This window comes from Perissodus microlepis, chromosome 5 (assembly GCF_051167445.1).
Source record: "Perissodus microlepis isolate ML-2025 ecotype Zambia chromosome 5, ASM5116744v1, whole genome shotgun sequence".
Lineage (NCBI taxonomy): Eukaryota > Metazoa > Chordata > Actinopteri > Cichliformes > Cichlidae > Perissodus > Perissodus microlepis.
In genome coordinates this window covers 12,540,229-12,554,507 of record NC_140465.1, presented here as the reverse complement: position 1 = coordinate 12,554,507, position 14,279 = coordinate 12,540,229, and the positions used below count along the sequence as shown (strand labels likewise).

Genomic DNA, 14,279 nt, shown 5'->3' with positions numbered 1-14,279 from the left:
TCTTCTTGACTTTCTTGGAGTTAAACAGTTCTTCCCAAGTTTTGGAGATGTTTTCCGAAGTTTTTCCGCAGTAGCGGTTATTATGAAGCTTGGCTTTGTTTAGGTCTACAAATCGTTGAAACAGCGTATGCCGTTTCTCCGTATATGTTAAAATTCAAGGACGACGTTCTTGAGCACCGGAGACGCTGTTACATTAGGTGTTTCTCAAGAAAAGCTAGAGAAATGTTTTCGTCGCCACAGCACAGTGAAGTGCAGACACAATGCAGACAGTTAGCTAGCGGCTTCCCTCGGTGGTAGCACACCAAGTCACGAATGCTTCGGGTACACTTTACCGTGGAGAGGGTCGCAATATGTATATATTTCTTAAATATCGAAGTATCGTGTTTTTCTCCAGCCTTTTTATATTCACATTGCTGTCCCGATGTAACAAGGCGCACCGGTGTTTTGGAGGACACAACTGGAAACCAGTCTTGTTATAACGGCACTGCCCTGAGTACATCATGGCACACAACATCTTCTTTCCCTGTGAAACATAGGGTGAGTTGCTCAGTGGTAAAAAGTCAATGGTATTTGTTTAGCTGTCAGCTGGAAATTAAATTTAGCAACCAATAGATTGATTCACATCATCTAAATAAATAAACCGTTCTTTCGTAACAAACCCTTGTTTTTGTTTGTTTGTTGTTGTTTTTTTGTTTTCGTTTTTACAGTTGCAGTCATAAGTTTACATCCACTCATCATGAGCTTGACTTTCATGGTAATTTGGGGGCTTTTAATGATTTCTATGAACTGGTGGAATGATGGTACCGCTCCATCTTCAATGGCTCTAAAAAACAAGAACTATGTGCACAAGTTTGAATTTATGTTGGATTTTCTCTAATCCTTCTCCTTGGTGATCATGACTGACTACAACTGTTAGTTTCTTTTTAACACCATAAAAAGGATTTGTTTGATACCACTCATGGATTGATCAGTGCTCAGAACAATGGGAAAGTCCAAGGAACTCAGTGAAGATCTGAAAAGGAGAATTCTACCAAATCATTAAATATGTATGCAAATATTCCACCCTTTAAAAAGAGCGGTGAAAATAAATAATTCAAAATTACCATGACAATCACTATCGTGATGAGTGCATGTAAACCTCTGACCATAACTGCTGGCCGTAACATAATTACATATTTAATATAATACATGTGTACCTCTTAATGCTCTTATCCCATCAGATCCTTGCCAGTATGGATTCAATACAACATGACCTAGGTGGACAATCAGCAGACCCATTACTTAGAAAGGATGGTTTGTGCTTTTTCTAAGCCAATAACACAGAAAATAACTTTTAAAATAATGAAATAATATGCTGATTCAACTGTACATTACTCCATGATGTGAAAAATAATGTTTGGTTGTGCTTTTTTTGCCCACTTGTGTTGTTCATTTGAGTGTAAATTTCCATAATGAACGCTGTAATAGTTTTGCTTGGGGAATGTGTGATATACAGGCTCTCTTTCAGCTTTTGTAGCTGCTTTTTTCAAGCTGTTCAAGCACCATGTATACACATTTACCTGACAGGTACAGTGGAAATTGGTGAGGCTAAAGCATTTTTCGGGAGGGGCCCTCTCGCTTCTTCAGCTCCTGCTGGTCCGTGGGGACACTCTTTTTACTCTTCATTTTCCTATGTATCAAATGGCTTGCACCTCAGGAACAGCAGAAGCACCCTCACCAGATATAACCTGGGCCACTCGCTGCCTCAGGTATGTTTCTACATGATTATTACTAAACTATTCCAGAAAAAAAAATCAAAGGAAAAGATTATTGTGTTGGAAGAAACTAAATATATATTGTTTTGGTTTTTTTTGCTTTTTTATAATCCTGCAGGTTCAGAGTGTGGTGCCTCCAGCTGCATTTGGGGTAAAATTTCACAAGTGTGCACAGGTACATCAACAATATTGAAAGAATTTAAAACCCTTTGATAAATGCACATTTAATGAACCAATTAACATGATATAAATTTATTTTTCAATCATGTGACCAAGGTGAAACTTGACACTGATCCCCCTCAGTTGACGTTCTTTCTGCTGGTTCGCAACGTGGGCCCTGTGGGTGGCACCAACCTATCTCAGGTGGCTATCCGGGACTCGATTTCAGGATTAGTACCTCTAAAATCTGAAGGCAGGGTTGTGGAAAGAGGCTACCAGACATTTGCCATTGAGTCGTTGTTGGGTATGTTTGGGAATGAGGATGTTTAAGAAGATTATTTTTAGCCAGACTATGTCTGCATGCTGCTTCGGCAGTTGATATGTTTATTTTGCTCACTTAGCTGGATCTCAAGTTGTTCTCAATTATACTGCTCACGTAAGGAGTCAAAAGAGCGAAGTCCTTGACCTTCCAGCTTTTCTCACCTTCTCTAATGCCTCACAGGTACTTTTTTCAATCTTCCTAATTGGCAACACTGTCAAACCAAAGCTTTCTAGATCCTAATTTGCAGGATAATAAGGTCATTTCCAGTCCTGTTAGCCTGGTTGTTTATTTCTTTCTTGGTTCCACAGAATGATGTCAGCATGTTTGGCCCATTAAGGGCTAATCTAACGCTGAGGATGAATTCCACAGACAGGGTAAGTTTGGGGCAGCGCCTTAATTTGTAACAAAATCTACATGACAGCATAAGTTGTTTATTGTTGTCATTTCTTCAGTGTTATATTTAGCGTGTTCATAAAAGGGACTTAATTGTAAGTGTGACATATAGGTCTCTCTTTTAGATCTATCCTAACCACGGTGTTCATTTTGCTGGATTTGTTGCTGGGTTCTTTGTCACCATGGTGCTGCTGCTGCTGGGGTTTCTGACCATAAACGTGATAGGACTCAGAACTAGACTGAATCTTCTTCAAAAAAGGGTATCACAAGTTCATCTCTTAAACCTAAGGATAAAGTGTAATATTGACCATGAACAATTTAAATGCAGTTGCTATAACAATGCTTAATGCTTATTGCAATATATTTCATTTGCATAGTAATGTCTGTATATGTTCTTTTGTTTTGTTCTTCATCTTCATTCTGCCGTATGGTGTTTCTTTTGCTTCAGAGAAACAGAAGTGATTCAGACCCTGAGTTTGCAGACTCCAACTTGAGTGAGACAGTCAAGGATGAGGCAACATTTGAAGACAAGATTGTGGACACCATGGTTCTGGAGGATCCACAGAACATGTACAGGGCTTTGGAAAAGTGAGTAGATCAGCCCAGCATGACTTAATTTCCATTAATGGAACAATACCAAAAAACAATTAGTACAAAAATGAATCGTTAATTGTGTTACTGTAAAGTTGTTCCTTTTTCTACATTATGTCAAAATCAATACCTGCAACATACCACCTTATTCTGTTTATTGTGTGTTTTATCTCTTTAGTCTTGAAATGTCTTCACTGCTACATGCCACCAATAACCTGGAAGCCATCCGGGTTCAGATTTACAAGGACGTGATGTCCTCCTTGCTTGCCAGACTTCAATTTCAGGGCCAGGCCAGTGCTCAAGCCCAGGAGAGGCTGCTTAGTGTGCTTCACGGGCAGCTGCTAGGCATGGAGGGACGGCTCAAGGAGGAGCGAGGGGCTCGCATGGTTGCCTTGGCGGGTCAGTGTAACCTGGAGACTCGGGAAGAAATGGAAGCAGAGCACTGCAGAGAGGCTGCTGAGAAGGCCCAGGCTGAGCTTCTGTGTCAACATGCAGATCAACCGGTAGTAACAATCTGTTTTTGCATTGTTAACTCTGCCAATGTTAGCATTTTGGGATTACACAAAAACTACTAGGTCAGTGTTTATGAAATTGGACAAAGGAAGAAATCTGTTCTGAATCAAGGTGTGTATACTAGTTTTGTTTTTAACAGTTCAGTCACACTGGCAGCTCGTATAGCTCTGTAGTGTAGTAGGGTGTAGGGCATCTGCCGTAAAACTGCCAACTTAAACATGTAGAGCTACCTGCTGTGATGGGGGACCCCAGCCATCAAGGGCTGACTGAAATGTAATCGTTAAACCACTATGGCAGAGGCACCGCAAGTACAACAACTGTTTTGGAATATGAAGGTTTCTATGAATAAAATAAATATAAACATGTGTTAGAAGAAAGATTTCACTTTCACAACTTTAAGATTAATTTTGAAATCTTGAAATCTCAGGAACTTCTTCAGTGTAGTGTCCTCCTGGAGAAGCTGCACAAGTTGAGCCAGAGTCAGCTTCAACGCATCTTATTGGTTCGTCATGAAGAGGCCTCAGCGAAGCTCCAGAGGCAGATCATTGAGTGGCGACGGGTGGAGCTGCACAAGATTTTCTCAGAGGAACTGGAGGAGGCCACCAGGATGGGAGAGTTGGAGAAGAGCACAGCCAAGAATCTTCAGCACGAATACTTTACTTGTCAGGTGAACAGTCAGAGCCTGTTGAGTTGGGTTATCATTTAATTGTCATGCCTGTTTAAATAAAAATGTTGTGATATGCATACATCTACACTTGTGTGAAACATTAACATGAAACACAAAGAATGTAAATAGCGATGAATTCATAAAGTTGTTGTTTTGTTTTTGTTTGTTTTTATCCAGGATCAGCTAGAGGAGGTGCTGGATGTAGTCCTTGCCAATCTGCGCTATGTGCTAGCTGAACGCAGCGCACAGAGGAAGTTTCTGGTGCACAGTCTCCACAGCCTTAACAGCCTGATTTCTGACACTTTCTCCAGCACCTCCAGCAACTTGGACAGCTGGTTCACTTACATCAGGGGGTTGGTGCCAATTTAAAAAAAAACACAAATGTTCCTGCGTCTTAATAAAAAAATAACTGAAACATGTCTGGTAATCATGTGATATATACAAAACAAAATATGCAGTATCTAAAAGTTCAGGGACATAAATGCTCTAGTGTTTTTAAAAATCTTGTTGATATCTACAAGTACACTATGCTAGAGTTGTTTCACTGTGGTATTCTGCTCCCTTCTCCACCAGAGGGAGCAAACTGCCTGCAGTGCAGGTCGACCACCTGCAGGAGAAGGCTCAGAAAGAGCTGGTGATGCTGAGACAGAGACTGGATGAGGCACTGAAGCAGGAGAGGAGAGCCATGCATTGCGGACTGATTAAGAAGAGGAGGGAGCTCATATCTGACATGGTGAGCAGAAGTGGATATACACAGGTCTCTGCATTTATTCATTGTAACTGATGTCAAAAATATCTGTTTTGCAAGGTATTTCCGTTTGAAAAATGAAATCCTTTTTTTTGCCTTGTTCAGGTGACGGTCCACAAACAGAGACAGAAGGACCTGTCGAACATGTGCAAGGGTCTGGAGGGAGGGATAGAGGTAGGACAGCATCTGCACTGTTGGCAGAATTTACTGACAGCTCACAGCTTGGAGCTAGCAGAGCTTATCAACAACCTGGATGAGGAAGCTGCTGCAGACATCCGCAAGGTGCCACACTCAGACTTCACATCACTTTGTGTGTCAGTTTTCTCCTGTGAGACATGAAGTTGCATAAATATAAAGTGAGGTTGATCTCATACCTGTTCTTTAGGTCACCATGCGTGTGATCCAGGGTGCCATAGCAGACATCAAAGCCATCCAGCCTTCTGCAGCTCAGGCTGTATTAGCCCTCTTGCCTCCAGGAGAGCAAGACTTTCCACTGCAGATGGAACCAGGGCAAGGATCAGGACAGGGAGCGAGTGCTCTCCTGGTGGGTCAGGAAAGACTGCACCAGGAAGGCAAGGCAGCCTTGCGTATCCTCAGCTCCACCAGGGAGGCTCTGAAGGAAGACATGGAGAAAGAGCTACAGGAGCAGAAGGCACTTAGGACACGCTGCAAAGATTTCTTCAGGTCAGTGAGGCAATTTTACTGATTTCAGAAACTAAAGATTGTGTATGCGGTCCCAGTAGAAGATGGAAAATCAAAGAAAGAAACAACAAACTGGTTCCACAAGTTTAGGATGATAGCAGGTGGGAATTCTTAAAGCAGCTGCAATGGTAGCAGATGCAACACACTGTTTACTTCCAAGGAACTTTTTATCTTTTATAAATAATATATACATTGGATAATGGTACCCAGTAAGTTTAGAAGAGTCAAGCTGGTTCACCTGTCACTTTTCTCTTTTCCTTTCTATCATAGGTGTTTGTGTTTGTCCCAGCTAACTCTGTCTGAAGATGACAGGCTAAAGATGAAACTGGAGTTTCAGAAATGTCTCTCTGTGATAGATCGCTGTCTGGTGATGCCACACGCTGTCGCCAGAACTAAACTTCTGTGTGCTCTGGCAGCTTGGAGGAAGGAGAGCGAGAAACAGATGGTGCGTATATAATCACATGTTACTCAGTTCATTTTAAATGCTCTTAAAATGTTGCTGTATAGAATTGCATATTGTACTGATTGTCATTCATTTCATAGTTTGAAAAAAAGTTCGTGCTACCCTGAATTGGAAAGTGGATGGATTGGGTGGGGGGCTTTTTCCTGCCTTATTCACTAAACTTAAAATTAAATCAACAATGCCGTCATAGATTTCTCCCCCACTTCTTTTAAAAGGCATTAGCTAAAGTAGTATGGCTAAACAATTTAGCTTCTTTGCACTGCAGTTTTTCAACTGCAGGCAATGCTCTGAATTAAATTTCCCTGGGAAACGCTGATCAAAGCATGCACCGTTTTATGGAGGCATGTAATGTGGTGGTAAAGCACTCATCTCATTTTCATCACCAGGCCTTTATGCATTCTGGTATTGATAAGTTCTTTTGAGTCAGTTCGTGGCATTTTTCCCATGGGAAATTTTTTTTCCATGTTTATTCAGTATGCATTAATATCTTCTTGTTTTGAATCTCTTTATAATATTCTTAAGGTAACTCAAAGTAAGAAACTGACCCCCATTAAGCTACAACTAGAGATAAAGATGCTTTTAATGTCTTCTCATATGAATAAGAGAAAACGGCCAGTGGAAAACCACACTGCTGTAATCCTCAATTGTGTGGCTGCTGGATGAGTGTACATTGTTATTGAGAAATTATAAAGGGGATCCACAGAGTGGCTTCATTTCTGATCACGTCATGACATTGAGCTTGGAGTTCTTCCCCAACCACCTTCCGGATACTGTGGCTTTTTGCAGCAATCCAAGGGGAAAACCAGTGAGGCCAGACAGAAAGCAGACACATCCGACCTGCAACTTTTCCAGAAAAAGCTTAAGGATAGGATTCAACTATATGAGAGGGAGAAGGAGATGGAGAGCAGTATAATGAGCAAGGTATAGCTGTTTCCTAAAACCTTGATGATAATTGATTTTTAAGTTTATTTATTATCATCCTGTATTTTTACAGCATGTTAAAGTGATCCAGGAAATTCACAGAGCAAAGAAAACCATAAGTCTTGAAGACAGTTTGAGTTTAACATCAAAATTGTGCATCAGTAGGTTTTGAGTTTATACCAGATGACTGAAAATCATCCGTTCTCAATATGGCAGGTGTTGGAGGAGATGAAGCATGAGAGAGAAGATGATCTGCACTCTCAGGCAGACAGCCTGGCTGTGCAAATGGCTATTGTCCATTACCATAAGGCTGAGAGGCGAACCAAAGTTTTGGAGACCTGCAGAGCAATGCTGACTCTCCATAGCCTGCTTGTTCAACAGCTCAAAGAAAGGAAACATTTGGAGAGACAAGACATGGCTCAGAGTCTACAAAGCCACTGCTTGGTAGGTAGTATCTGACTTGTGTGTGGTAGCTGCTTCTCTCCTGAAGCCTATAAATTTTCATTCTGTGAAATTTTTCATTTTTATCTTTAATTATTGGGTTTCTTCTGAGACATGGCTATTTGAAGGTCACTTTGACTTTTGCCACAGGGCCTAGAGGAAGCAGAGCAACAGCTTCAGGAGGAAAGAACAAAGTTGGACAGCCTGCAAATGTCTCAGCCCACTATAAAGTCAAGTAAAACACATCAGGAGGACTCTGGTGTGGGAGATGAGAACTGTGAGCAAGAAACCGTGTTTCAGTTGCAGACAGATTGCAGGATGGGGGCCATCCTTCAGGATGCACTTTATAAGTGTGAGCAGGTTACTTCACTGATGGCTGAGAGGTAAGCTGTTATTCAGCATTATTTAGAGAGCAATGAGGATTTGGGGGATGTTGATATAAGCCGTTCCATTTCACAATGTGGAAACTCTGATGTTTTCAGGTTTCACTTAATGACTGCCAAGAGTCAAAGCATGGAAGATTTAAAAGAACAAATGGAGCTCAAGAGACTGTATGCAAACTGTGACCAGGTCTCAGGTTTTTTTCCCATGATAAGTGTTTGGATAATATGTGTAATAAAAGCAATCAAAACTTTGTACCAGTTAGTTCAGACAAAATGTGGGCTAACGAATACTCTGCACTGCTCTTCGTTACAGGATCTGGACTTTGCATCTCAGCTGGTCAAGCGGTGTCATGTGTCTACCGAGGTTCTCCTGGAGGCCCTACGTCTCCTTCTCCCAACCCTGCCTGAAAGTGAACTCCTTTCAATCAGTGATGCCCTGTGCCCCAAGCAGCACCCTCCCTCAGGGTCTGCAGAACAGGAACACCCAGGGTAAGAACCAGGTTCTGAGTTTCTATCCTTTTATAAGAATCTGGAAGTTCATACATCATCTGTCAACAGTGTTCAGTGCGTTTGACTTATGAGAGTGAATCTTATTATATTGTAACAGTAAATAGAGTTCTGTCAAAGAGATTATCAACTTTTTTTTTCCTGAAGGAACATCTGAACAGAATAACATAACCACTACAGTTTGCTAGGGAAAAGGGAAGTAATGTAAATGAGCAGGTAGAAATGGTTGACAACAAAATTGCAATCTTTAATGAGTGAAATTAATACATATGCTAAGAACATAGCCAAACGCAGCAGAAAACACAATGAAAGAACTTTTGTGTTTTCATTGATTTTGGAAATGGTGTCTTTCCACCAGCTTTATAGATTTATTCATTACTTTATACGATTTTTCATGAAGTCATCCTTCACTGACTTGTTGCAGTTCTGTGCCTGGGCATGGTTAGTGATCACACTATGGGTATACTGCATCAGGGCATGCTACACTTAACCGTTATCAGGCACTGTACACAGCAATCACTGCACACAGCTGGACTTTGGAGGTCAAACGTGCTCAGGCTTTGTAGGATACCTATAATGAGTACATCCTAAGAGCCTGGGGGCTCTCTTAAGCAGGTGAGTAAATTACAGATTCAGTCTGATTCACACATGAGGCTGGGACACTGGTTCAGTCCAGCACAAATGCCAATGGAGTAGATGACTCACAAGAAAGCAACAGAATATCAAGTGCAGCCACTAATCTTGATTGAGCAATAAAATGTATAATTTTTTTATCAGGGCAATAACATTAGACGGTGAAGTTCTTTGAGGAAATTTAAATTGGACATATTGGAGCATAATGCTATTAGTTTGACTCTTGGCTTAATCTATTATAGCTGTGCAGTATTTAATGTGTGTCATGCTCTTTTACTGAAACTTTAAAGATTGTTTGTTCCTTGTTTAGCTGAGTGATTTAATGAAGGTAAATGAAGTTAGATGAAATTACTTCTCATCATTTAAAATCCTCAGTTTTAAGTTGGGTCTCCAGCATACATAACCTACATGCAACAACAAGTTGGTCACCCAACAACAAGTTGGTCTAGTCTTGCTAAGGAAATGATAATGTTTTGTTTTTCTTTTTTTCTTTCTGCTAGTACATAGCCAGTCTCAACAGTTCAAGTTCTGTTTTTTAAGAAAATATATTTGAAGTCTTTTATTTGAGAAGAAACAAAACTCTGTGTTTTCCCAGCAGCCAGCTGAAACAACCATCTCTGCGTATTGTCTTAAATGTAAATAACAAAAGCTGTTTTCCCTGAGCCAAGATAAAGAGATAAATGATTTTACTCATCATTTAATTTCCCCTCTTGTCCTGGTGCACTGGAACAGTTTTGTCTGCACCCCGCTGAGTCTGGATTATTTTACTGATGAATGATGCCTCATGCTTTGGATCTGAGCTTCTGGCCAAAGGACAAGGGAGTGAAAAGTTTGGAACAATATGCAAGACATGTGTTTTTCTTTTCATTAGTTCTTTTGTTTCTGCTTTTTGTTTGGAGAATGGAGTTCACCAATTCTTAACAGCTGTTTTAGTTTTATTCAAAAGAGAATTCATGTATACAGGGAGTGCAGAATTATTAGGCAAGTTGTATTTTTGAGGAATAATTTTATTATTGAACAACAACCATGTTCTCAATGAACCCAAAAACTCATTAATAGCAAAGCTGAATGTTTTTGGAAGTAGTTTTTAGTTTTAGCTATTTTAGGGGGATATCTGTGTGTGCAGGTGACTATTACTGTGCATAATTATTAGGCAACTTAACAAAAAACAAATATATACCCATTCCAATTATTTATTTTTACCAGTGAAACCAATATAACATCTCCACATTCACAAATATACATTTCTGACATTCAAAAACAAAACAAAAACAAATCAGCGACCAATATAGCCACCTTTCTTTGCAAGGACACTCAAAAGCCTGCCATCCATGGATTCTGTCAGTGTTTTGATCTGTTCACCATCAACATTGCGTGCAGCAGCAACCACAGCCTCCCAGACACTGTTCAGAGAGGTGTACTGTTTTCCCTCCTTGTAAATCTCACATTTGATGATGGACCACAGGTTCTCAATGGAGTTCAGATCAGGTGAACAAGGAGGCCATGTCATTAGTTTTTCTTCTTTTATACCCTTTCTTGCCAGCCACGCTGTGGAGTACTTGGACGCGTGTGATGGAGCATTGTCCTGCATGAAAATCATGTTTTTCTTGAAGGATGCAGACTTCTTCCTGTACCACTGCTTGAAGAAGGTGTCTTCCAGAAACTGGCAGTAGGACTGGGAGTTGAGCTTGACTCCATCCTCAACCCGAAAAGGCCCCACAAGCTCATCTTTGATGATACCAGCCCAAACCAGTACTCCACCTCCACCTTGCTGGCGTCTGAGTCGGACTGGAGCTCTCTGCCCTTCACCAATCCAGCCATGGGCCCATCCAACTGGCCCACCAAGACTCACTCTCATTTCATCAGTCCATAAAACCTTAGAAAAATCAGTCTTGAGATATTTCTTGGCCCAGTCTTGACGTTTCAGCTTGTGTGTCTTGTTCAGTGGTGGTCGTCTTTCAGCCTTTCTTACCTTGGCCATGTCTCTGAGTATTGCACACCTTGTGCTTTTGGGCACTCCAGTGATGTTGCAGCTCTGAAATATGGCCAAACTGGTGGCAAGTGGCATCTTGGCAGCTGCACGCTTGACTTTTCTCAGTTCATGGGCAGTTATTTTGCGCCTTGGTTTTTCCACACGCTTCTTGCGACCCAGTTGACTATTTTGAATGAAACGCTTGATTGTTCGATGATCACGCTTCAGAAGCTTTGCAATTTTGAGACTGCTGCATCCCTCTGCAAGATATCTCACTATTTTTGACTTTTCTGAGCCTGTCAAGTCCTTCTTTTGACCCATTTTGCCAAAGGAAAGGACGTTGCCTAATAATTATGCACACCTGATATAGGGTGTTGATGTCATTAGACCACACCCCTTCTCATTACAGAGATGCACATCACCTAATATGCTTAATTGGTAGTAGGCTTTCGAGCCTATACAGCTTGGAGTAAGACAACATGCATGAAGAGGATGATGTGGACAAAATACTCATTTGCCTAATAATTCTGCACTCCCTGTATAGTATTGTTTAATTTTAACAGTGACTATTATATTCATTTTTAGCTCCCTATTTTATTCGCTGGACTGTGCTACAGTAGCTTTACATGATTTACAGTTCAAAATAATTCTTACTGGGCCTTTAGTGCTGCCCCTCTGTCTGAAAGAAGCCCTTTCAGCTCTTCTCCCTTTAAGACCATCATCCAAGAAGCCAGCGCTCTTTCCATTGGCTGCCCCTCATAAACACGGCAGATAGGCAGGGCTTGTGTGCTCCAAGCCAAAGCTGTGTTCTTGAGAGCCATATTAGAAATATATGCTCACTCTAACATCATTCAGAGTACCAAAAGTGATCTGAAATCTGATCTTTTGACTCATATTTAAACATTATTTATACACACATATAGTCTGTGAACTCCTGTGTTGAAGAGTTGGTAGTTATGTCTGCTGTTCTGAGGACAAAAGTCTCCCTTGATTTGTCAGTGTCCTTTGCTAATTTGGACACTAATATAAAGCAATCAGGTTGCTCCAAAGTGGTCAGGCTTTAAATTTCCCTCTATCCAATACTACAGTTTGCTTTAATACACTGCAAAAAGCAAATGTTGACAAAACTCAAAATACTGAGGCAGCTTGGTTCAATGGCTATTTGAGTTTTCTTGGCTTTTCACTGTTCATGTTGATTTTAGACTTTCATGTTGAAACAGCAGTTTTGGCAACTTGAAAATCACCTTATTCATCATAATATACCTACAGTGTAGGAGAATTATTTGAGCCCCACATGGATTTTACATAGCATGCTGTATTAAATCCATAGGTAGGTGTTCAGAGGTTCTGTCCATGCCATCTGCTCGCTGCATAGCTAATGTAACACATATAGTCCCCCCATTACAAAACCCTGTTGATGACTCATTTGCATTTTGACAGATATTGTCCATGAAGTGTCACAAGTACAGAGAAACCAGAAGACTTGCACTGTATGCTGTCAAAATAAAGACTGCCTACCTAAGAGCGACTCTGTGTTTTGAAGGCAATCATAAAAATATAGTAATTCTCCTAAAGGTTTTTTCAGTTAGACTTATCCGGATTTATTAATTAAATATCTCCTACTATGAAGGAGATAAAATATTTAATCATTTTTCTCTAAATGTGAGATCACAAATCTAATGAATTATTACAGTGTGTGAATAGTTAGGAATTGTTTTATTAAACCAGTTGTCTGCAGACTTTGTAAAGCAGCTGACAGTTTTGTATTCTGTTGGTGACTTTTTGTTTAGGTGTGCTGAGGAGCTGAACAGAGTTCTTCCTGTCAAACTGAGAGAAGATGTGGTGCATAAAAATATGCTGAATATTCCAAGTTGTGCTGTGGATAAAGAGGGGTGAGTTAAACACATTTCTTTGTTCTTCTACCAACCACCATATAAAGACTTCATGTTACACCACAGCCAAGGCTAATTTGTAGTTTAGTGGTCACCAGATATTACTGTCAGATCCTTAAATTGAAGTGAAATGTGCCTGTCGGATTGCATGGTTTGGCTGCGGTGACCACACGCATGAGGTAAGCGCGTTAACACTCTAGTCCTGCTAACAAAAGCTCCTTTGTCCTCCAAATCTCACAGACTCCAGGAAAAGAGGCAAAGTCTGATGGAAAAACTGCTCCCCAGGTCCAGTCTTGTGCTTCAAGGGGATACTGCACCGCTGCTGACTAAGGAGAAGGGAAAGAAGAACAGCTGTAGCAAAGCACAGCAACCGGTTTATAAATCTGGGCTGCCTGTTAAAGAGCAGCAGAGCGACAGTGGAAGAGAAGAAGTTGTGGACACGGTAAAGGAAGCAGAGGAACACACGACTTCAGCCTCTGCTTGCTGTGCGCCGGGGAGCCCAGCAACCGGGGAAAAGCTGTTTGTTTTCCGGGATCCACCTGAATCATGTAACAGTGTAGATGTCCCAAATAGAAAAAGGAAGAGGAATTTCCTCAATCTGAAGAAAGGTTCAGTGGCCCCAACAAACCTACCTTGAAATTTGTCTTGCCTTTTGTATTATTGTTTTTAATGAGGATGGTATTTTATATATGATCATGCTCCAAAAAAAAATCTGGTACTTCACAAAGTGTTTATATGATCTGACTTTGTTTTATTTTTTAATAAAATCAGCTGGCTTAAGTTGTTTCCAGTCATTTCTCTCTGTCTTCTCAATAATTCCGATTGCTAATAAGCTGGTCAGAAATGACCAATGGTTGAGTAATAAATTGTTATGTCGTGGCCTTGTCCTAAACATCTTCCCAAAAGGCAAAACTTCACTAATCAATAATAGGAGAAAGGAACATGCCAAAGTGAAACCTTGTAGCTGTGTGCTAATGAGAAAGCTGCTACTTTCAAACATCTGTGTTAAAAGCCCTACATTGGACAAACGGATACAAAGTTTCCAAACACGCTCACACCTGTGATTTCTACTAATGAACTTCGTGACTGCAGGTCAGATGATTTGACGTACAAAGTGGCTGACTTTTGTCTTAGCTCTCATTAATATCTTGCTTTTACGTAATGACGGGCAGTAGGACAGAAAACACCGCAAAATCCGTCCGTCCATTGTCAGCAGGG

General features: G+C 40.7%; 1 protein-coding gene across 2 annotated transcripts; it reads left to right on the top strand.

The window, feature by feature from the left end:
* Positions 1–6: 6 nt before the first annotated feature.
* On the top strand, positions 7–13,841 carry LOC146386703 (limbin-like). 2 transcript variants are annotated; one of them, XM_084927932.1, is made up of 23 exons: positions 7–537; positions 1,221–1,293; positions 1,567–1,748; positions 1,873–1,929; positions 2,031–2,217; positions 2,315–2,415; positions 2,544–2,609; positions 2,754–2,888; positions 3,077–3,216; positions 3,398–3,722; positions 4,160–4,399; positions 4,577–4,752; positions 4,973–5,132; positions 5,253–5,429; positions 5,533–5,831; positions 6,120–6,294; positions 7,099–7,233; positions 7,450–7,677; positions 7,825–8,057; positions 8,157–8,244; positions 8,371–8,546; positions 12,960–13,061; positions 13,302–13,841. In XM_084927932.1, the coding sequence occupies exons 1-23, from the start codon at positions 313–315 to the stop codon at positions 13,696–13,698; spliced, it is 4,077 nt and encodes a 1,358-aa protein (XP_084784058.1). In that variant the 5' UTR covers positions 7–312; the 3' UTR covers positions 13,699–13,841. The 2 variants fall into 2 exon arrangements, with proteins under 2 accessions (XP_084784058.1, XP_084784059.1); XM_084927933.1 differs by lacking the exon at positions 7,099–7,233.
* Positions 13,842–14,279: the final 438 nt, after the last annotated feature.